Genomic DNA, 22,522 nt, shown 5'->3' on the forward strand with positions numbered 1-22,522 from the left:
AGAAAGATCAAGTACAGGCATAGCTCCCACTGCCATCACACACAAATGCCAAAAACGCTTGAGATCACACGAAAATGGTCCCACTCTGGACCAATCATGCTATTCAAATTATTCCAGCCTAATTAGTGCTCCCTTTACTCAGAATTGGTTCAATCTGTTCCTAAGTAGGCAAGATACCATAGGTACTGTATTTTACAAGCTTCAAATAGTTTCGTATCACCAAGAAACACTTTAATCTAAACGCATCTGTCTGTCTAGAGACTTTCTATGCAGACAGTTCACCTGTCACTCCTTCCTGGGTGGTCAACAGATAGTCCTGGAGGAATATGGAAGAGCTAACACTTCATTAGTAGGAGACAAGGCTTTCACAGGTCAGACAGTAGCAGAAAAGAAGTTAATTTGAAGTTGGAAATGTGATTCTCTTTACAAAAGCCAAATTAGTTGAATATGTTTTGAAACTGGGCTTATTGGATTATGCTGGAACTTTATCATAATGTATCACTTCTGCCATTGTTGCAGTGCTGTTTAAGAAATACTGACATTTGGGGCGGCGCCTGTGGCTCAGTCAGTAAGGCGCCGGCCCCATATACCGAGGGTGGCGGGTTCAAACCCGGCCCCGGCCAAACTGCAACCAAAAAATAGCCGGGCGTTGTGGCAGGTGCCTGTAGTCCCAGCTACTCGGGAGGCTGAGGCAAGAGAATCGCTTAAGCCCAGGAGTTGGAGGTTGCTGTGAGCTGTGTGACGCCACGGCACTCTACCGAGGGCCATAAAGTGAGACTCTGTCTCTACAAAAAAAAAAGAAATACTGACATTTAAAAAAAAAATTAAGGGGCGGCACCTGTGGCTCAGTGGGTAGGGCGCCGGACCCATATATGGAGGGTGGTGGGTTCAAACACGGCCCCGGCCAAACTGCAACCAAAAAATAGCTGAGTGTCGTGGCGGGCGCCTGTAGTCCCAGCTACTCGGGAGGCTGAGGCAAGAGAATCACTTAAGCCCAGGAGTTGGAGGTTGCTGTGAGCTGTGTGAGGCCACGGCACTCTACTGAGGGCCATAAAGTGAGACTCTGTCCCTACCAAAAAAAAAAAAAAAAGTCTGAGACTCATTGGCTCAGAGGCAAAGGTGGGAAACTGAGGGAAGAGTCAGCCTCTCAGCAGCCACTAAATCAGTGCAAACCTTAGAGAGAACTTCTTACTCCCTGCCTTGCAAACCAATGCCCCATCTAATTTCTAGGTAAGAAGAAAAAACAAAAACGTTACCACTGTAAACCCCAAAGAGCTCCACAGGGAACAAAAGCAGCTTGACTTCTAAATATCTCCAACTTCTTTCTGAAGGAGTGTTGTGCACCTGAGAACAAGCCAGGCCAGGATGCCTCACACAGAATACAGTTGAGGGGTGTGAAGTAGAGATCCCTGCCTCAGAGGCTGTGACCTCAGGCTGGTCCCTGAGTCACCTGTGGCCTGTTTCCTCATTGCCTGTGGGATTGGATCAGGTGATCTGCAATTCTGGGAATTCCGTATTTGTCACAAGATAATCTGACCTCAAGATCTATCATGACAGTAACTTTAAAAGTTTGTGGGTGAGAAAAGATGTCTTCCTTCCATCTGCACTAGATACCACCTCTTCAGCCTCCTCCAACACCTTTCCTCCAAGGACTCAAAGCACTAGAGATGGAACGAAATCACAAATCCCCAAAGTGGGTCTGTGACAGATTACTCAATTTACCTTTCCTAAATGGCCCACTCCACAAAAGGCTGGCAGAAGGGAGGCAAGGGAAGAACTACAGACAGAAATTTTTCATACATGGCAGCGCCTGTGGCTCAAAGGAGTAGGGCGCCGGCCCCATATACCGGAGGTGGTGGGTTCAAACCCAGCCCCAGCCAAAAAACTGCAAAAAAAGAGAAAAAGAAAATTTTCATACAAAAGCCATGTGAAGATTCAGGATTCCATTAACAGATCATATCCACTGAAATGAGTGTTTAGATTATTCTCACTTAAGCCAACTAAGTGGTCCAATTGAAGCTATTACTTTATAACCACAGCATATTTTTATACTAGGGCTTGCACCATTAAGCAAGAAACAACAATGTGAGCAATTCCTCGTGCCAACTCAAAATACCTCTGCATGCAAACACTCCAGCATTTAGACCACAACACCCCTAAGAAAGAAATTATAGGACGCCTCTCAGCACATTGCCTAGATAGTTCTGTCATCAATTCAAAGAGTCCCCACCACCACCATCCTACAGATCCAATGCTGTGTTAACCTTTCTACAGAAACCCTCAGCTTTCTATTGCCTTTTCCTCATATCCAATTCCTGTGCTCCAGGTTCCAAAGCAAAGCTATCTTGGCTAAACTAAATCTATTTGGTATCAAGCAGAAACAATCCCCTCCAACCAACCCCTTACTTTTTTTTTTTGGTCCTTAGACAGTAAGACTAAGACAAGAAAATAGACTACTTTATATTTGCATAGAGCTTTGTAATTTGCAAACCACCCACACATTCATGATCTCACCTGTGCCTTGTAACAACCCAAAGACAGAAACCTATCCTTCTTCCTAGTAAGGTATGCTTTCCCCATGGGAATGGCACATAGTAAGCACACACCACGTCCTAGCTACTAGCCATTTGCTATGGTCTGAATGTCTGTGCTATCTTTATTCACATGTTACATGTTGAAATGTTCACCCAAGATGATGGTATTAGGAGGTGGGGCCTTTCAAGCATGATTGATTAGGTCATGAGGGCAAAAGCCCTATAAGTAGGATGAGTGTCCCTATAAAGTGGCCAGAGAGATCCCTCTCTCCCAGTGAGGTCACAGTGAGGAGGAGTTGAGCGTGAAGCAGAAAACAGGCCCTGACCAGACACTGAATCTGGTTGCCCCTTGATGTTGGAATTCCCAGCTTCCAGGGCTGTAAGAAACAAACTGATGTTGTGCATAGAATATCCAAATCAAATAGCTGGGCGTTGTGGCAGGCGCCTATAGTCCCAGTTGCTCAGGAGGCTGAGGCAGGAGAATCGCTTAAGCCCAGGAGTTGGAGATTGCTGTGAGCTGTGTGAGGCCACGGCACTCTACTGAGGGCCATAAAGTAAGACTCTGTCTCTACAAAAAAAAAAGAATATCCAATTCATGGTACTTTATTTTAGCTACCCTAATGGAATAAGATACCCATAAACACAACAAATATTATTTTACCCAACTTGGGAAGCTGAGGCAAGAGGATCACTTGTGCCCAAGAGTTTGAGCTTGCTGTGAGCTATGACGCCAATAGTACTTTACTGAGGGCAGCAAAGTGAGACTGTCTCAAAAAAATTTTTTTTTAATTATTTTACCCATTTTATGAGCAAGAAACTGAGACACAGGTTAAACAGTTGATTCTAGGCAACTAAGCCCCTAGGGAGCTAGATCAAGCCCGGCAGGTGGAAAGAATCCTGCACTGGGCTGTCAGTACAGGCCCTAACTGTTTTTAAAAACTTAAAACCATACGTTTCCATGTACGCACACTGATAGGAAGCCTGCTGGAAGTTCTGGTCGGGTTCCCAGTTCTGCTGGCCACAGACACAGACCTTCGTATCACTTCTCCATAATGAATGCAGACTCACTTTTTTTTGCACCAAACTAATGTCAGGCTTTCAGACCAAAGGCCCTATATTATAAATACAATGTATCATTTAATTAAACTGCTGCTTCAGCTCCAGTTATCTGCTTCCCAGTTCCTAACTCCCACTGGGAAGATTCCGAAACTGCATAGGAGATTAAGTCAAGAAGGAAGAAAACAGGAGAGACATTCTCTACTTCAACTTTCTTAAATAGAAGAGAGAAGAAAAAAGGAAAAGAAAGGCCTATTTTCCAAAGAGGGGGCTGGAGCAATGCTCTTTCCATTAAGCAGACCTGCACAAAAATCTATAGATTATTTAACACTGGGGGTGGCTGGGGAGTGAAATAAAGGAATCTTTGTGCAATGCCAACCACAGCTCCCTCACGCTTTCCCCACAGCCAGGCATTTCACCCAACTCTCTAAATCAAGCTCTAATGCACCCCATCTGTGCAGTGGCTGGAGCCAGTGAAACCCAAGCCCATGCTGATTTTGGCCTGGACTTATGAATGAGTCTTTTTGCCCCAAAAGGGGCAGGAAGGAGGACATGAAGCCAAAAAGTCTTTTTTTGCTTATTACTTGTCTTCTCCCAAGGTTCAAGTTCCATCCATCCATTTGATCATTTCTTGAGCTCTTGCCACAAGTCAAGTTCTGAGTGGGAGACACAAAACTGACAGGCCTGGGCGGCACCTGTGGCTCAGTCGGTAAGGCGCCGGCCCCATATACCAAGGGTGGCAGGTTCAAACCTGGCCCCGGCCAAACTGCAACCAAAAAAAATAGCCGGGCGTTGTGGCGGGCGCCTGTAGTCCCAGCTACTCAGGAGGCTGAGGCAAGAGAATCACCCAAGCCCAGGAGTTGGAGGTTGCTGTGAGCTGTGTGAGGCCACGGCACTCTACCAAGGGCCATAAAGTGAGACTCTGTCTCTACAAAAAAAAAAAAAAACAAAAAACTGACAGGCCACGGCCAAGAACGTACATGAAGGTTCACAGGAAAGAGGAAGGAGGTGAAGAAGGGCATTCTTGGTAGAGGCACAGAGGTCTGAAATACTCCTACCTGCATATTCAGGGAATGATGGTTAGTGCCCAGGGGCTGAAACAAAGTGAAGAACTGGCAGGAGACCTCACTCAAAGGCTAGGCTCTACCAGAGCATTAACGGCCCTGTGTACCGGGCCCAAGAGATGAGTCATGAACTGTGAAGACCACTACCATCTCCATATATTCAACTTCTGCTTGTCCTACAAGGCCCGGTCAAATAACCACATCCTCCAGAAATCCAACCTGAACACCCACTCAAAGTAATCACACTCTCTTCTGTGAACCTCTGACTGGAGATCTTAGACAACTTTTATGAGTCTCAACTTCTCTATCCATATAAAATGACTGACATCCCTCGCTTAAAGACTTCTTATAGGCGGCGCCTGTGGCTCAGTGAGCAGGGCACCGGCCCCATATACGGAGGGTGGTGGGTTCAAACCCGTCCCCGGCCAAACTGCAACAAAAAAAAAATAGCCGGGCATTGTGGCAGGCGCCTGTAGTCCCAGTTACTCAGGAGGCTGAGGCAGAAGAATCGCCTAGGCCCAGGAGTTGGAGGTTGCTGTGAGCTGTGTGATGCCACAGCACTCTACCAAGGGCAATAAAGTGAAACTCTGTCTCTACAAAAAAAAAAAAAAAAACACTTCTTATAAGGGTTAAGTGAGATAACATTAATGAAGTGTCAAGTAGCAGTTTTTATTACATAGAGGGTGGTAAAATACACTTTATTGGTATCTCAGTTTCTTATGCTACATAGCATTTCTTCCTTATATTAAAATAATGTTTTGGCTTGGTGCCTGTGGCTTAAGTGGCTAAGGTGCCAGCCACATACACCTGAGCTGGTGGGTTTGAATGCAGCCTGGGCCTGCCAAACAACAATGAGGGCTGCAACCAAAAAAATAGCCAGGCGTTGTGGCAGGTGCCTGTAGTCCCAGCTACTTGGGAGGCAGAGGCAGGAGAATCATTTGAGCCCAGGAGTTGGAGGTTGCTGTGAGCTGTGATGCCACAGTGCTCTACCCAGGGCAACAGCTTGAGGCTCTGTCTCAAATAAATAATAATAACAATAATGTCTTGAGGCTTGGCACACATAGCACCGTGGTTACGTCAACAGCCAACATACATTGAGGTTGGCAGGTTCGAAACCAACCTGGGCCAGCTAAACGACAACTGAAACAAAAAATAGCTGGGCATTGTGGCAGGCGCCTATAGTCCCAGCTACTTGGGAGGTGGAAGCAGGAGAATCATTTGAGCCCAGGATTTTGAGGTTGCTGTGAGCTGTGACGCTATGGCACTCTATCAAGGGCAACATAATGAGATTCTGTCTCAAAAAATAAAAAAAATTAAAAAATAATGTCTTGGCTTCCCCACTGGATATAGGCAATACCCTCTCTAGAGATTCCTGCCTGCCCCCCCTCCAAAAAATCAGAATTTGCATTCCCCTCCAAGTTTGCAGGCTTACTTCCCATGCCCAAGGGACTGACCCCTCTCTTCCCACATTGACACAGCCTCCCCACAGCCAAACTGCCAGACTTAAGGGGTTCTCCAAAATTCAAACAGAATCTGAGACAAGATGGATTAGTTAAAAGAGAAAAAAGCCAGGGTGGCACCTGTGGCTCAAAGGGGTAGGGCGACGGCCCCATATGCCAGACGTGGTGGGTTCAAACCCAGCCCTGGCCAAAAGCTGCAAAAAAAAAAGAAGAAAGCTAAAGGCCAATTGAAACATAAGCAGCATAAAGAAGCATAATGAGGGCGGCGCCTGTGGCTCAGTCGGTAAGGTGCCAGCCTCATATACCAAGGTTGGGGGGTTCAAACCCAGCCCCGGCCAAACTGCAACCAAAAAATAGCCAGGTGTTGTGGCGGGCACCTGTAGTCCCAGCTGCTCGGGAGGCTGAGGCAAGAGAATCGCTTAAGCCCAGGAGTTGGAGGTTGCTGTGAGCTGTGTGAGGCCACGGCACTCTACAGAGGGCCATAAAGTGAGACTCTGTCTCTACAAAAAAAAAAAAAAAAAAAGCATAATGAGCAGAGACTCGGAGAAGAAAAAGTGGGGCAAAGAACAGGGCTCGAGGCTTCAGGCTCAGTGACCCTGGACACTGGAATAGGCCTAGAATGGGGGGTTCAGTCCTCAAGCAGACTTGCTTATCTGGGCAGCCTTCTCCACTTCCTATGTCAAATCAGCCTGCTGGAAAAAACTTCTGTAATTGCTGGCTGGATCCTTTGCCCTTCTCTGACTGGGGCTATCAAACCAGAGACAAGAAAGCAATGCCACCTCTTCCAGCGGCTCTTGTATATAGATTTGGAACACTGATTTTTTTTTTTTTTAATTAATTTGGGTCTGCATAAAGGTTTTTGTTTTTTAACTTTAATGGTATGAAGACCATTCTCAGTAAAGATGCTTTTTAAGGGAAAAGTCTCCCATGGGCTCTTTTAGCATGCAGCCTAGTAAAACCTGTTTCTCCCTCTCTGGGAATTTAGGGCCAGCAAGGGGGTAGTTCCCCTGAGACTGCTGCCTAAAGGATCCAGTTTCTGGATTGCACAACAGGGATGCGGGGTTTATTTATTCGTTAATAACCTACCCAGCTCCTACTTTAGAGAGCAGCTGCCAAAGATCCTCAGGAAAAAAAAAAAAAAAAAGATCCTCAGGAAAATTAGGATTCCTTTCTCTTTCCTGATTCTGACCAAATTTCACACCCTATTACCTCATAAATATGAGACATAAAGGCCCCTGCTCTTCTTTCCAAAAACAACCCATTTCAGTACTTCCACAGTGTCACAACCTTCCCAGGGCCCATTTCATCTCAGCTGAGGAACCCTTCTTTTCTTTCTTTTTTTTTTGCAGTTTTTTGCCAGGGCTGGGTTTGAACCCACAACCTCCAGTATATGGGGCTGGTGCCCTACTCCTTTGAGCCACAGGCACTGCCCATGAGGAACCCTTCTTAAAAGACATTTTTTTTTCCTTAGAATTCAGTTTCACAGCGTCCAACTGCCAACCTAAACCCAGCAGAGAATGAGGCTCCAATCAATTGCTCTGCCCAGCCCCTCTGTGGCTTCCAATCTGCTAAGCCTCCCCAAAATCTCCAACAGGGATGATATCTAATTTCCAAAATAGCTAACTAAACTACTATCCTGTCCCTCCAACTCAGAATTATTTCTCAGTGGAGTGCAACAGTCCTGCAGGTCAGCCTCCCCTGTGAAAAAGGAGTACAAATACCCTGGTCTCCTGGGGGGAGTTTGTACACCTCTGCAACCTTAGAAGCAGTAAGCATCCTCCCCGAGGGGAGGCAAGGAAGGCCTGCAGGAAAGATGTACCTTGGAAATTAGTTCATCATGATTGGCCAAATGAGCTCTGCAGTGAATGCAGCTGTAGGTCCGGTGGCAAGAGGGCAAGTACGCCTGGAAAGTCTTGGATCTTGTCATCTTCACCATTGGCGCCGCTGATCGTGGGGTGAACTCTGGGGCAGCCCACGAGGCACTCCCACAGGACGGGTCGCACGGGAAACACCGGAAGACACAGGTAAAGGCCGTGGTTTGGCAGGGGGTGGGTGTGGGGCAGGCTCCACACACTAGTGATGTCTTCAGAGGAAGGACCCTCAAGCAGAGGTCTAGGGCTGGTTCTCAGCAGCCTGCAACACCAAGATTAGGAGAGTATCATTAGCTGATCAAGTGGGGCTTCCGAAGAACAAGTAGGATCTAAGTGCCACCCAGACGGCGGGCAACACTTACAGGATAAAATGATCCCCTTCTGTTTCTTGTGCTACACCCAAGATGGCCAATGAATGATAAAGAAACCACTAGAGACTCCAGTCTTGCTGCTTTTCTAGAGTGAGAGTTCACGAACTAGACTCCATCTCTAAAAATAGCTGTGCGTTGTGGCAGGCACCTGTAGTCCCAGCCACTTGGGAGGCTGAGGTAAGAGGATGACTTGAGTCCAAGAGTTTGACATTGCTGTGAGCTATGATGGCATCACACTCTACCCAGAGTGACAATGTGAGACCTTGTCTCAAAAAAAAAGCCACATGCACCACATGCAGAGCTGGTGGGTTCGAACTCAGCCCAGGCCTGCTAAACAGCAATAACAACAACAACAAAATACCCGGGCCTTGTGGCGGGCACCTGTAGTCCCAGCTACTTGGAAAGCTGAGGAAAGAGAATCTCTTGAGTCCAAGAGTTTGAGTTTGCTCTGAGCTATTGACACCATGGCACTCTACTGAGGGCAACATATGAGTCTCTGTCTCAAAAACAAAACAAACAAAAAAGAAACCCTTTCCCAAGTACCCTCCATGGACACTCAGCACACTGGCATCATCACTATTCCCAGAAAACCCTCAATAAGGCCAGGCGTAAACATGTGCCACTACAGCCCCAGGGAGAGGACACCTAAGGGGCTCTGCCTCCTGAGCCAACCAAGGTGAGTGGTGAGAGGAGAAGTTGTTCAACCTCTGGATAGTCACTTCATCCAATAAGCATATATGGATTTCTCATCCGTTCCCCATGCCAGAGTCCAACATTTGAAGCTACAACCTGCCGAGGCAGTGAACCCCACACCAGCCTTTGCTTTAGGATTGAGCACGGACACAAAGGATCTCACTCTTGATTGTTGGGATCCCTAATGGCTGGAAGAAGTGACTATTGTTCTAATACCTGACTTCAGAAGTAGAATCTAAGAACATTTTTTAAGTGAATGAAATCAATGGCATAATCAGACTCCTGTATCTAAAATCCACAGTAACAGTCAATTTTACCAGAATTTCTCTCAAACTCTCAGACTTTCCATTACTCATCCCACAGCAGACGTCTCTCCCACTGGGAAGGAATCAAGGGCACTGAGAAAGTGAGGTGGCCGCCAGGGTAACCAAGTGAGTAGGAAGGCCACGCAAAGGTCTGAGGGCACAGCCACGGGGACTCAGAGTCTTGCTGCTTCTCTGTGGCTCACCTGCCTGAGGCTTCAGCAGCTGTACATCCCCTGGGCTTTACTAATGGGGGTGGTGTTTCCACTTGCCTACCTCCCAGGAGAGCTGTGAGTGTTAATTAACACCTGTGTCATGCTTTGAAGATAAAAATTATTTAGAAAGACAACAAAATCAGATCTTCCTTGCTGGATTATGTCTGGGATCCATCTGGATGATTAGAGAAAGCCCGCAAATCATAGTTCTCTTTTTTCACTAAACCTGACTGGAACCACATCTTACAAAGGGATGCTGTCCCTGACATCCCTCTCACCACAGATGACACCAAGGCAGCCATACTCCTGGGATGCTTCCTGAGTGGACACTGCCTGGCACTAGGTTGAAGGGACAAAAGGAGTCACTACCCCTTATCCCACAACAAGATCATGTCCCTTCCATAGTCCTGGGCCAAAAAGGCTTCATATGCAAGGTGACCAATTAAATGTGAGATGCCTGATACTTGAAGGGACTCAGACTTATAGGGAAAAGTGAATAATGTCAACCTGCTCAGTCTCCACCCTCTATTTTTATTTTTATTTCTTTGTGAGACAGAGTCTCACTCTGTCACCCCAGGAAGAGTGCTGTGGCATCACAGCTCACAGCAACCTCAAACTCTTGGGCTCAAGTGATCCTCTTCCCTCAGCCTCCCGAGTATCTGGGACTACAGGTGCCCATCAGAGCGCCTGGCTATTTTTAGAGACGAAATCTCGTTCTAGCTCAGGCTGGTCTTGAACCCTTGAGCTCAGGCCATCCACCCGCCTTGGCCCCCCCGAGTGCTAGGATTACAGGCGTGAGCCACTGCACGTAGCCTCCCCCTCTATTTTTTAAACCATGGTTATACTGAACATTATAGAAATACTTGAAGGGCATGGAAGTGGGAAATAATTCCCTCAACTTTGCCTCACAATTAAGCCTGACGGTAACAAGCAATAGGGAAGGAAGACACACAAACCCTGAAGTCCAGAGCCCCTTTGTCACACACTGGGCATATTCTGGGTAGCAGGTGAGGTGAACAGACAAAGCAGCCATGGCAGACTGATGCTGCTGGGTGCCCAAGCGTCACAGGTGGTAGAAAAAGCCAAGTACCCCACTTGGAGTCTGCTGAAATACTCTCACCCATTCCCATACCCCTGGGTTCCAAGACAGTATTTCCAGGAAAGGAAGGTGTGATGAGTTAGGGTAAGGAAACAGGAAAGGGAACAGTAGGCTTCTCCCAGGCCAAACACTTCTCAAGTCCACAGCCTTCACTGCCCGCGGGGGAGCACGAGGAGCACTGGACCCATCGGTCTTATACAAACACTGAGGGAAGAAAAGGAAACAATGACCCTGGCTGCCAGTCTGGGTTTACAGAGCAGCTACAGTCTGTTTTCTTATACGTGCAGACAGCTTCTAAATTATGCATTTCCCCAGAGTAGAATTATTTCTTCTCTCACTTCTTTTCTGTAGGAAACCCAAAAAAAGGTCACAGGCAGAGATTTCTGGTTATGCTCAGCTTCGAATCTGAATCCCAAAACTTATTCAAAGCTGCCTTCTGCAGAACAGGCATTTATAGTCTATCTTACATGTGAGTTTGTCACATATAAATGCGCACTCATGTACACACAGTCATTCCTCACCACAGCTCAGAACGCGGAAAGACAAGAGTAAAATCCACCATATACTCAAGGGCCTAGGCTGCCTGGTGCTAGGTGCCTGGCACTGGGTGCCTAAGCATCACAGGTGGTAGAAAGAGACAGGTATTCTACTTGGGGCACTTGTGAGTTTGTCACATACAAATGTAAACTCATACTGCCAGAGTCACTCTGCTCCTCTCCCTCTTTCATGTGAATTCACACAGGCCAGGAACGGTAGCTTATGCCTGTAATCCTAGCACTCTGGGAGGCCAAGGAGGTGGATTGCTCAAGCTCAAGTGTTCCAGACCAGTCTGAGCAAGAGCAAGACCCTATCTCTACTAAAAACAGAAAAACTAGCTAGTAGCTCCAGCTACTTGGGAGGCTGAGTTAAGAGGATCAATCGAGCCCAAGAATTTGAGGTTGCTGCAAGCTGTGATACCAAGGCACTCTATCCAGGGCAACAGAGTGAGACTGTCTCAAAAAAAAAAAAAGGGCGGCGCCTGTGGCTCAGTGAGTAGGGCGCTGGCCCCATATGCTGAGGGTGGCGGGTTCAAACCCAGCCCCGGCCAAACTGCAACAAAAAAATAGCTGGGCGTTGTGGCGGGTGCCTGTAGTCCCAGCTGCTTGGGAGGCTGAGGCAAGAGAATCGCGTAAGCCCAAGAGTTAGAGGTTGCTGTGAGCCGTGTGATGCCACGGCACTCTATCCGAGGGCGGTACAGTGAGACTCTGTCTCTACAAAAAAAAAAAAAAAATGCCGGGCATGGTGGCTCATGCCTGTAAACCTAATGCTCTGGGAGGCGAGACGGGTGCATTGCTTGAGTTCCTGAGTTTGAGACCAGCCTGAGCAAAAGCAAGACCCCGTCTCTACTACAAATAGAAAAACTGAAGCAGGAGGATCACTTGAGCCCAAAAGTTGGAGGTTTCTGTGAGTTATGACACCATGGCACTCTACCCAGGGTGACAGCTTGAGACTCTGTCCAAAAAAAAAAAAAAACCCACAGGCATCCTAAAGAGGTGATTTATTCCCTAAGAAAGGAGAAAAATGGCTTGCTGAAACATGAATCTTGTTCAAGTGCTACAGGACAAACTAGAAGGAATGGGTGGGTGAGTGGAAAGCAAGATCCCACGTGACTGGGATCAAGAAAGGCCCGTGGGCCTGAGGATAGTGGGCTGAGTGAGAGGAGAGAGCCGCAAGATAGAGCCAGCAAAACAATCATCTGCACTGTCTTCTTCCCTTTTAAGTAAAAAATTTTAAAGTTTCTCCTTTGAGTAGATTCTTAGGAAGGAAAATAAATAGATTTTCTAAAGGAAGAAATAAAGAGCATGGGGCTGCAGAACTCACCATTTTAGTTTTTGGACTGTAGCCCCTGTTAATGGGGCCATGGGGTCCACAACGCTTCAAGAGTCCATGCTCATTGAACATATTGGAGTCCAAATTGATTTCTAACAATAATCAAATAAGCTTGATATTTAAAAGCCTCAGGGCACATGTACAAATTAAACACAAGTCTGAGTGAACTAATAATCCATCACAGTGGAAATTAAATGCTACTACCCCCAGCTGGCTCATGCTGAACAGCGTGGAAAGAAAAAATGTGAAATATTATGATTAAAAACAAAGATCTTCAATATACTACCTCAGGAGCTAATGCAGGCTGGGTGCACCGGCTCACATCTGTAATCCTAGCACTATGGAAGGCCAAGGATCACTTGAGCTCAGAGTTCAACACCAACCTGAGCAAGAGTGAGACCCCGTCTCTAGTAAAAATAGAAAAATTACCGAGGGATTGTGGCAGGTGCCTGTAGTCCCAGCTACTTGGGAGGTTAAGGCAAAAGAATCGCCTGAGCCCAAGAGTTTGAGGTTGCTGTGAGCTATGATGCCAAGGCACTCTACCAAGGGTGACATAGTGAGACTGTCTCAAAAAAAAAGAAAGAAAGAAAAAGGAGGCCTTAGAGTTCATACAGACATGGAGTTTGGGGTCCTTTGAAAACATCTTATTTCTTCTCTTTTCTATTCAAATTGAACCAAACTCCTGTGTATGACTAGATTCCTCCCTGTGGAGGGGGTGGCCTTCCCTTCCCCCCCCCCCAGGACCCTTTAACCTGTCTTTGAGCACCCCTGTGAGATGGTACTTCTGGGATAACATCTCTCCAAACCTAGAGTTCTCCTTTCACAGTGCCATCATTTACTAGTTGTGTGATCTTGAACAATAACTCAACCCCTCTGGACATCACTTTCCCCATCAAAGAGAGAGGTAATAATATCATCAACTAAGTTAACAAATACATATATGTGCCTGGCATGTAGTAACCATATAATTAATTCCAGGAGTGTATGACCACCAACACCAAGAATGGCTTCAGACTCACCTGATACTCTGCGTTATACTCCATTAAGTGAACTGACATTTAAGAATCTACCAAGTGTCGGGCGGCGCCTGTGGTTCAAAGGGGTAGGGCGCCAGTCCCATATGCCGGAGGTGGCAGGTTCAAGCCCAGCCCTGGCCGAAAACCACAAAAAAAAAAAAAAAAAAAAAAAATCTACCAAGTGTCAAGAACTCTCTTGGGTGCTCAGGATTTGGCAAGCTTTGAAGCACCACACTTGCATTTCACGTTTCTGTGGTTTAGCTAAGGCCATTCCCCTCGCTCTGACACAAGGTTCCCATCTCTCCACACCAGGCCCTTACTTGTCCATGGAGACTCGGCTCAAATATCATCTCAACAATGGCTTTACCTATGTTTTTGTTTTGTTTTGTTTTTGAGACAGAGTCTCACTTTGTCACTATGGAATTAAGTGCTGTGGCGTTATAGTTCATAGCAACCTCAAACTCTTGGGCTCAAATGATCCTCTTGTCTCAGCTTTCAGATAATTTAAAACTACAAGCACCTACCACAATGGCAGGCATTTTTTTTTTTCCCTAAAAGAGACAGCATCTCATCCTGGCTGCAAACTGGTCTAGAGCTCCTGAGCTCAAGCAATCTGCCCACCTCTGCCTCTCAGAGTACTAGGATTACAGGTGTGAGCCACCGCGTCCAGCCTTATTCCTATTAAAATTGAAATTTTTGGCTTGGCACCCATAGCACAGTGGTTATAGTGACAGCCACATATGCTGAAGCTGGTGGGTTCAAATCCGGCCTGGGCCAGCTAAACAACAATGACAGCTGCAACAAAAAATAGCCGGGCGTTATGGCTGGCCCCTGTAGTCCCAGCTACTTGGGAGGATGAGGCAAGAGACATCACAGCACTCTATCAAGGGCGACGAAGTGAGACTATTTCAAAAAAATAAATAAAAATGAAACTATCCAAAATCAAAACAAATAAATATAAAGAGAACAAAATTGAAATTATCCTTTTCTGCCTCTGTATCCTCTACTAGAAGTTAAGCTCCAAGAGCAGGAACCACATTTTAGCATTTTATATGCCTGAACCCAGCAGCACAGAGCACCCAGCAAAGGCTAAGTATTGCCATGGAACTGAACTCCTTCTGCATCCTACTAGGCAGCTGACTGGACCAGCCCATCTCCCTGCACAGCTCACATACACGAGAGGCCTCTCTCTTCCCTCTCCAAGGAATCAGGAAGGTTACTCTAGGTACTTGGGCCCCATCTAACCCAGTTCTCCCCTTACAACTTCCACTCAGCTCCTATGCTGAAATGCCCAGGAAAACCATGGTTCTTCTGGACTACAGATCACTTTTTAAATCCTGAGTGTTAATCAAAGGCCTAACACTGGCATCCACGACTATCCTTCACATTAGTTAAAAAAAAAAAAACTCCTCTTAGAAAGCCTACTAAGGACTTCATGCTAACCTTAAGGACAGGAGGGCAGCAGCCTTGAATGAGCAGGATGTTCAGTTCTACCATCCCTGAGGAATGAGATGCCCTGATTGGAGGCAATAGATCGTGACAGCAGTGGAAAGGAAACACACTAGCCATTTCTGGGAGTGGGAGACAGAAAAAAAGAGAATGACTGCAGAGGACAATTATCTTCCTTCCTGGGCGGCACCTGTGGCTCAGTGAGTAGGGCGCCGGCCCTGGTATACCCAAGGGTGGTGGGTTCAAACCCAGCCCCGGCCAAACTGCAACAACAACAAAAAAACAAATAGCCAGGCATTGGGGCGAGCGCCTGTGGTCCCAGATACTCGGGAAATCACCTAAGTCCAGGAGTTGGAGGTTGCTGTGAGCTGTGACACCATGGCACTCTACCAAGGGAGACAAAGTGAGACTCTGTCTCTTAAAAAAATTATCATCCTTCCTCATTCTAATCTCACCAGGATCCCGGCTTCTCTGGCTGCCTAATAAGGGAAGTCAGAGCATGTAGTCCAGTGACGCAGAGGCAGCTAGACTTGGATTCAGCCTTGGTTCTTCTCACCAGCTACATTATCACTGGGCAAATTGCCTGAAAGGGGATAACAATAGCTCCTACCTTCTGGAGTAGACAAAACAATCAAATGAGATAATGCAAGCGAGGCATTCGACAAAGCACCTGGCACATGGTTAATACTCAATAACCTTGATTAACTACAATCATCCTTACTAGCAAAAGAAGAAGAAAAGCACAGGCATCATTCCTAGTCACAAGACCAACAGGAACAGTGTTCCTATTCTCCGGGTTGATTCACAGTGGTTGGGAAGTTGGGCCTAAACTCACTCACTTACAGGTACACTGTGTTTTGAGCAGGCTTCTGTGGCTTAGCTGGGGACCTGACATTGCTGTCATTCAGCAACAACAGACCACTCCATCACACACTGCACAGGCGAAGTTGCCTCTGTGGCCTGCACTGACTCCACTAATCTCAGGTTCGGGCTGCTATTTACGACTTCTCTGAAAGTCCCCTATTAGAATTGCCACAGAGATTGCAAGAGGGACTTTACCTAACAATTGCAATCAGTGTAACCTGGCTTATTGTACCCTCAATGAATCCCCAACAATAAAAAAAAAAAAAAGAACTGCCACAGAGCTGAAGTGCGAGACACGCAGGAAAATCAGTGTCATTTTATAGATGCTTCTTTTATAGCACTGGATGCACGTGGCACTTCAAATCCATCTAGCTGATAATAAAAACCAGCTTGGATATTCAAGAAGCCATTCTGCTTCATAAACGAAACCAGCCATTCATCTCAACCCAGGATACAGCGTCTAGTCTTGATTTCAAGGAGATTATCTGTCAGATGATAATCCCACATGATCTCTAGAATTCCTCCAGCTCTTAAAGTCCTAATTCCGTGTAATAATGATGTCTCTGCCAGATGAATCCTGCAACGGGGCAAAGCATCCATCCACCAACCTTCATTCTGTAAGATGTTGATTTCAGTGAGGTCACAGAACACGCCAGCCTCACAGAGTCCATTCAGAGATGGTTACTGGACAATGCCTTTGCAATGTCTGCTAGCAGGGCAATGCGTTACCACATGGCAGTCAGTTCCGCACTTTACCTGGGGAGGCCTCCGCTTGAGGCTGCATCTGTTAGAACTTGCACAGACAGAAGAGGCAGAAGAGGCAGGCTGTTCAGGATAAAGATTTTCTGAGAAATTTTTTCTGTGGGCAGTCAGAGAGGAAACACTGCCCACAGTGTTCATTCCACAATCCAATGAACAAGATTCCCAGCATATCCCAAGAGTCTCTACCATGTAACCATGTTGCAAGATTGTTTAATTAAGAGCGCCTCTCAGGCTCAGTGCCCGTAGTTCAGTGGTTAGGGCACTGGCCACATGCACTAGGGCTGGTGGGTTTGAACCTGGCCAGGGCCTGCTAAAAGACAATGACAACAAGAACAAAAAATAGCCGGGATGGCGGCACCAGTAGCTCAATGGGTAGGGCGCTGGTGGGTTCAAATCCAGCCTGGGCCAGCTAAAATAAATAATGACAACTGCAACAAAAAAATAGCCAGGCGCTGTGGCAGGCGCCTGTGGTCCCAGCTCTCAGCTACTTGGGAGGCTGAGGCAAGAGAATCACTTAAGCCCAAGAGTTTGAGGTTGATGTGAGCTCTACCGAGGGCAACATAGTAAGACTCTGTCTAAAAAAAAAAAAACAGCATCTCTCTATGAAAATAAACAACATAACAAACACCAAAGAGTAACTAAATAAAGAGGGGGTCAAATCGGGGCAGCTCTAGAACATGGATTTCTGATGGTCTGGCTGGATCCAGTGATAAAAGACTCTTCTCTAGAAGAATGAAAGAGCTACAGAGCCTTCTGGCATAGCATCGCAAATACCACTTATCACAACCAGAATTTTGAGTAACAAAAATATGGAAAGTCTCTAACGTGCCAAGTCCAAACACTGATACCTTTGAATGCTAACACTAATTGGCCTTGGTGCTGCATTCAGGTGCTTTCTCCGGAAATTCCCCTTAAAGGGCTTCACCATGCCTCTCTGAGTACTTCTGCCCCCTCTTAACCTCCCTGTCTGTTCTCCTTCTTGCAGGTGATTCCACCATGCACCTCTAACTGTCCACTCCCTGGGCATTCTCATCCACATCTTCTCAAGCCTTCTAAACCTGTGCCTTCCACTCCTGAACCTCTGAGCCCCTTTCTAAAGGGCGCCTCCAGCTAGCTCCTAGGACAGTACTTCAAACTAAACATGTCCAGAGCCATCTTTTCTTTCCCCCAGCTCCCATCACCTTCACCCCAATTCTGTTCCTTCTTCTGAATGCCCAGTCGCCCAACCAAGTAAAGTTGGGAGCACCCTTTACTCTCCTTCCCTTCATCTGTCCCCTAGACAGTTAGTTCTGCTTCTTAAATCCACCCTCCCATTGCCAACCCACAGTCGCCACCAATAACACCATGAAAGCCCCATCCTCTCTCCTACTGGACGACTGTGACAGCTTCCCAACTCTTCTCCCTGACTCAGCTCTCACCTCTCTAGGCCATTCTAGAATTCTATTTATAAAACACAATCCAATCGCATCTCACTCATGTTTCAAAACCTCCAGTGGTTTCCTAGCAGCCTACAGGACACAGTCCAACCCCTCAGGCAGCACCAAGAGCCTGGGCCCAATTCTCCTTGTATTCTTATCACCTCCTGACCCCACTCCAAACCTGTTTCCCTGTTTCCAACAGATCAAGATCAGTCACTACACTCTGCCTCTTCTCAAGTTGCTCAAGCTACCTGCAATGCCTGCTTAACCTACCTTCTCTGCCTAGTAAATGCCTGCTCATCCCTTAATACTCAACTCAAGCAAGACCCTAAGCAGAGGAGGTGGCCCCTTCTCCAGCACATATACAAAAAAAAAAATCATTTTTTTCTCTGGAATGGAATTTTACCACTGTTCATGTATCTGTGTCCCCAACAGACTAAGAACTTCCTGCAGTCCACTGCCCAGGCTTTCTGACACCTCCTCCCGTCCCTGACCCTTAGTGACTTCCTCAGGATTCACAGTGCCAGGCACATTGGAGATGACTGATAAATGTAACTGAGTAAAATAAGTGACTCTCAGTGAAAGCATGCTGCCATGCAACGCTGGCATTTTAAAAAATCTCCTTACTTACTCTGCCACTATCCAGTACATTTAAAATATCCAATCTGGGTATTACATGGGATTCACACACCGTTAATGCCCCACAAAGTTAAAAAGCCAGTAAACTCTGGGCAGTCAGAGAAGAAACACTGACAATCCAATGAACAAGATTCCCAGCATATCCCAAGAGTCTCTACCATGTAACCATGTTGCAAGACTGTTTAATTAAGAGTGTCTCTCAGGCTCGGTGCCCGTAGTTCAGTGGTTAGGGCACTGGCCACGTACACTAGGGCTGGTGGGTTTGAACCTGGCCAGGGCCTGCTAAAAGACAATGACATTGGAGATGCCTGATAAATGTAACTGAGTAAAATGACACTCACTTGGGCTGGCAGATGGAGCCTGAAACTCTACAGTACTATGAAATCATGGATCCGATGAGCTGTGCCACGTGAGCCTCTAATGGGTTTACGAGGCTGCTGTTTGATAGCAGAAACATCTCCCATTCTGCCAAGACTTTCAGACAGCCTTTTGTACCCCCAGGGCAGATTCTCAAGCAACCGTCCCTAGGCTGGCAGTGACTCCTAGATCCCTAGAGAACCCTCAGGCTTCCAACCTAGCAGTCTTCTCCCAGGGTGGTCCCCACAAAACCCCCAGAGCAGTCTGAGCTGCTGTTTTAGGCCAGACTGAGTCAGAGAAAAATGAAGTGTTAGACTTGGTTCAGGCCAAGAAGGAAAGGGATCCCCCAACCCTGCCTCTGTTACACACGCAGGAGGCCCGAATCTGCCCTTTCGCCCAGCTCTGACAGACTGCCACCCACTACATCCGTCCTTTCTTTTGTATTTAATCATGCTCAGAGATGATGATCCCGGTTAAAACAAAACAAATACATTTTTCCCATGATCTGTGACCCAGAGAGGAATCTGGTCCATCCTTCTGCCCCCAGACGGGGCTCTACTTGAACTATAATGAAAAATAATCATTTAGAAGATCAAGAAAACATTATGGAAAATAGGGTAAGAGATAAGGCCTATCTTCAGAAGCTACTTCCACAGAGAACACCCAGTCCTCCTCTAGGACCCCCTCAATTCCCACTAAGTCAGGTCCTCTATTCCACTCACACAGCGCTATCCACAGCTGTATTTTTACTTTCATCGAGGTGATTTTTTGATTGTCATCTGTGTTTCCCACACTCAAATATTTGCTGAGTACATGAATGTGTTGTGGACTACTGGCACTGTGTGACCTTGATTTCTCTTTAACTGCTGGCCCCCCAGGGCACAGCTGGGGCCCCAATTAGCTACAAACCATCTATCCCAAATCTGCCAATACAATTCTGTTGTTCAGCTGTCAGCATGCCTTTGGCTTTCTGACTTTAATCTCCCAATTCAAATAAATCCAAAACTCTACAGTGACATCTGTGGCTAGGCTCCCTGCCTTTCCACAATTTGGAATTTGGAAATTGAAGTTTTTAAAACTCAAGAGCAAAAAAGGGAATAGGCACTTTCAGAAGAATACTTGAATGTCAAAAGACCCAGCTATCACCAGCCCAAAGATGAACATATTTTGTTCTACAGATTTCTAAACTGTCATCTAGTGGTACCCTGTACTAAGGGAGAGGAAAGCGGGCAGGGTGGGAGAGAGAAAAGGATTCTACAGACAATTTCTGGGTTTCTTTTCCATATGGGAATGGCAAATAAATGTCAATAAATCAAAGCTGAATTTCCACTTAGGCCTGGTACATGAAAGGGACGTGCATGAGGCCAGCACAGCTTTTTCATATATTTTTTAAAACCGCCACAAATCTGTTTACGGGTCAGTCTTCCCACTACATTGCGAGCCATTCCTGGCCAGAGACCAGGTCTGGTTAATCGTCCCTCATATCCAGCCCAAAAGCCTGGCAAGAAGAGCTCATGTCAGCCTTGGGGGAAGGACGGTAGAGAGTGACGGCAGACAGGAAGGAGGCCCTGGAGCAACTGCCCATGTCAACCTCCAGGATTCTACAATTTATTATAATTCCCTATTAAGGGGCCAAAGGGAGGGCCAAGTACTTGATAGATGTTATCTCATTTCACCCTCACAACAACCCGGAGGGGCAGGCATTATGATTCCCTGTGTTTTCCAGATAAGGACCAAGCTCAAGTTAAACAAGCTGCCCAAGGTCACGCTAGTGAAAGGGAACCAGGATTCAAATCCCCCACCCATCCCCTCAGGTGGGCCCTTCAACCACGATGAACCAGAAGGGTCTGAGAAAGAGCATTCCTGGTCCCGGAGTTGTCCAAAGCTTCAAGCAGAATGGGAGAGTCTAATCCATGAATTGTAATGCGAATAAAAAAATGTCAAATTTTCTTAGAACAATCAGAATCACCGCGGAACACTTCAGCATTTAATTGCAGAAATGGGAAAAAACTGAGGGAAGGGAAAAATCTGAACCAGAAGGTGGGATAACACGTTAGGCACAAGTAAAAGCTAATTTTCAGTAGTTGTATCTTCCTGACAATGGCGCACTTAGCTTTGAGAATGCAGTTAAGTGTGGGGATAACTTTGTTTTTCGCATTCTAAAAGACAAATTGAGAGCGTTGAGAGCAAAACTAACTAAAACGCCTACTTAATTTAGATTTTAGGGCGGTGCCCCTGACTCAGTGAGTAGGGCACCTGCCCTATATACCAAAGGTGGCGGGTTCAAACCCGGTCCCGGTCAAACTGCAACAAAAAAATAGCCGGGCGTTGTGGCAGGTTGCTGTAGTCCCAGCTACTCGGAGGCTGAGGCAAGAGAATCACCTAAGCCCAGGAGTTGGAGGTTGCTGTGAGCTGTGATGCCACAGCACTCTACCGAGAGCAATAAAATTAGACTCTATCTCTAAAAAAAAAAAAACTTTTCGGTTTTACATAATATTCAAGTTTATACCATTACTACAGCAAACACCGAAAGATAATTCATTTCTCTTTTATGGTTCATTTGGCAGTGTGTCAGTTTAGGGAGGGACCCCCGACAAAGATCAAAGTGGTAAAAGAGAAAAAAGGGAGGCAAACATAACAGATGACACATAACAGGAGCGACACAAACAATGGAAAAAAGGAAGAGGCAAAAATAGAAAGAGCAAGAAAAAAGGAGGCCAAGGGCCAGGATGCTTACTGGTTTCTGCCAGAGAGATCAACCACTATCCCAGTGGTTTCCAGACCTCAAACGTGTGGGGATGGCCGCTTTAGAAAACCAGGAAGTACTTTCCAGGGCATATGTTTGTTTTTATTATGGATTCTCCCTCCTGAAAATTCTGGGTTTTTTATAGTCTTTGCTGGGGCCAAGAAAAAAAAAAATTTTTTTTTTTTTTTGAGATAGATAGTCTCTCTTCTTGCCCCAGGTAGAGTGCAGTGGCATCACAGCTCACAGCAACCTGAAACTCTTGGGCACAAGCAATCCTATTGTTTTAGTCACCCAAGTAGCTAGGATTATGGGCACCCACCAGAACACCTGGCTATTTTTTAGCGACAGGGTCTCACTCTTGCTCAGGCTGGTCTCGAACTCCTGAGCTCAAGTGATCCACCCACCTCCACCTCCCAGAATGCTAGGATTACAGGCATGTGCCACCAGCCTGGTCCCTAGGAAATTCTTAAGGCAGGCGTTGCCTGTGGCTCAAAGGAGTAGGGCGCTGGCCCCATATGCCAGAGGTGGTGGGTTCAAACCCAGCCCTGGCCAAAAAACTGCAAAAAAAGAAATTCTTAAGGCAACCAGGTTTGAGATTCACTAGAGATTTCCCTTTTGAGGACACCGATTGTCAGTCAATTAGCCTCTGTTCACAGCCCTTCCTCCTGGAGTTCTACTGTGAACAGAAGTTGCAATCCACCTCCATGGAGTGCTCTAACTGCATTGGAGGCCATGAA

General features: G+C 46.5%; 1 protein-coding gene across 1 annotated transcript in view; it reads right to left on the reverse strand.

The window, feature by feature from the left end:
- The window catches only part of YPEL2 (yippee like 2), a 74,244-nt gene that overhangs the window by 41,563 nt on the left and 10,159 nt on the right, over positions 1-22,522 (reverse strand). The window contains exon 2 of the mRNA XM_053569805.1: positions 7,934-8,247. Within this exon, the coding sequence (XP_053425780.1) occupies positions 7,934-8,050 (117 nt within the window). The 5' untranslated portion in view covers positions 8,051-8,247. The remainder of the gene's footprint in view (positions 1-7,933; positions 8,248-22,522) is intronic.

The sequence above is a fragment of the Nycticebus coucang genome, chromosome 18 (genome assembly GCF_027406575.1).
Source record: "Nycticebus coucang isolate mNycCou1 chromosome 18, mNycCou1.pri, whole genome shotgun sequence".
NCBI lineage: Eukaryota > Metazoa > Chordata > Mammalia > Primates > Lorisidae > Nycticebus > Nycticebus coucang.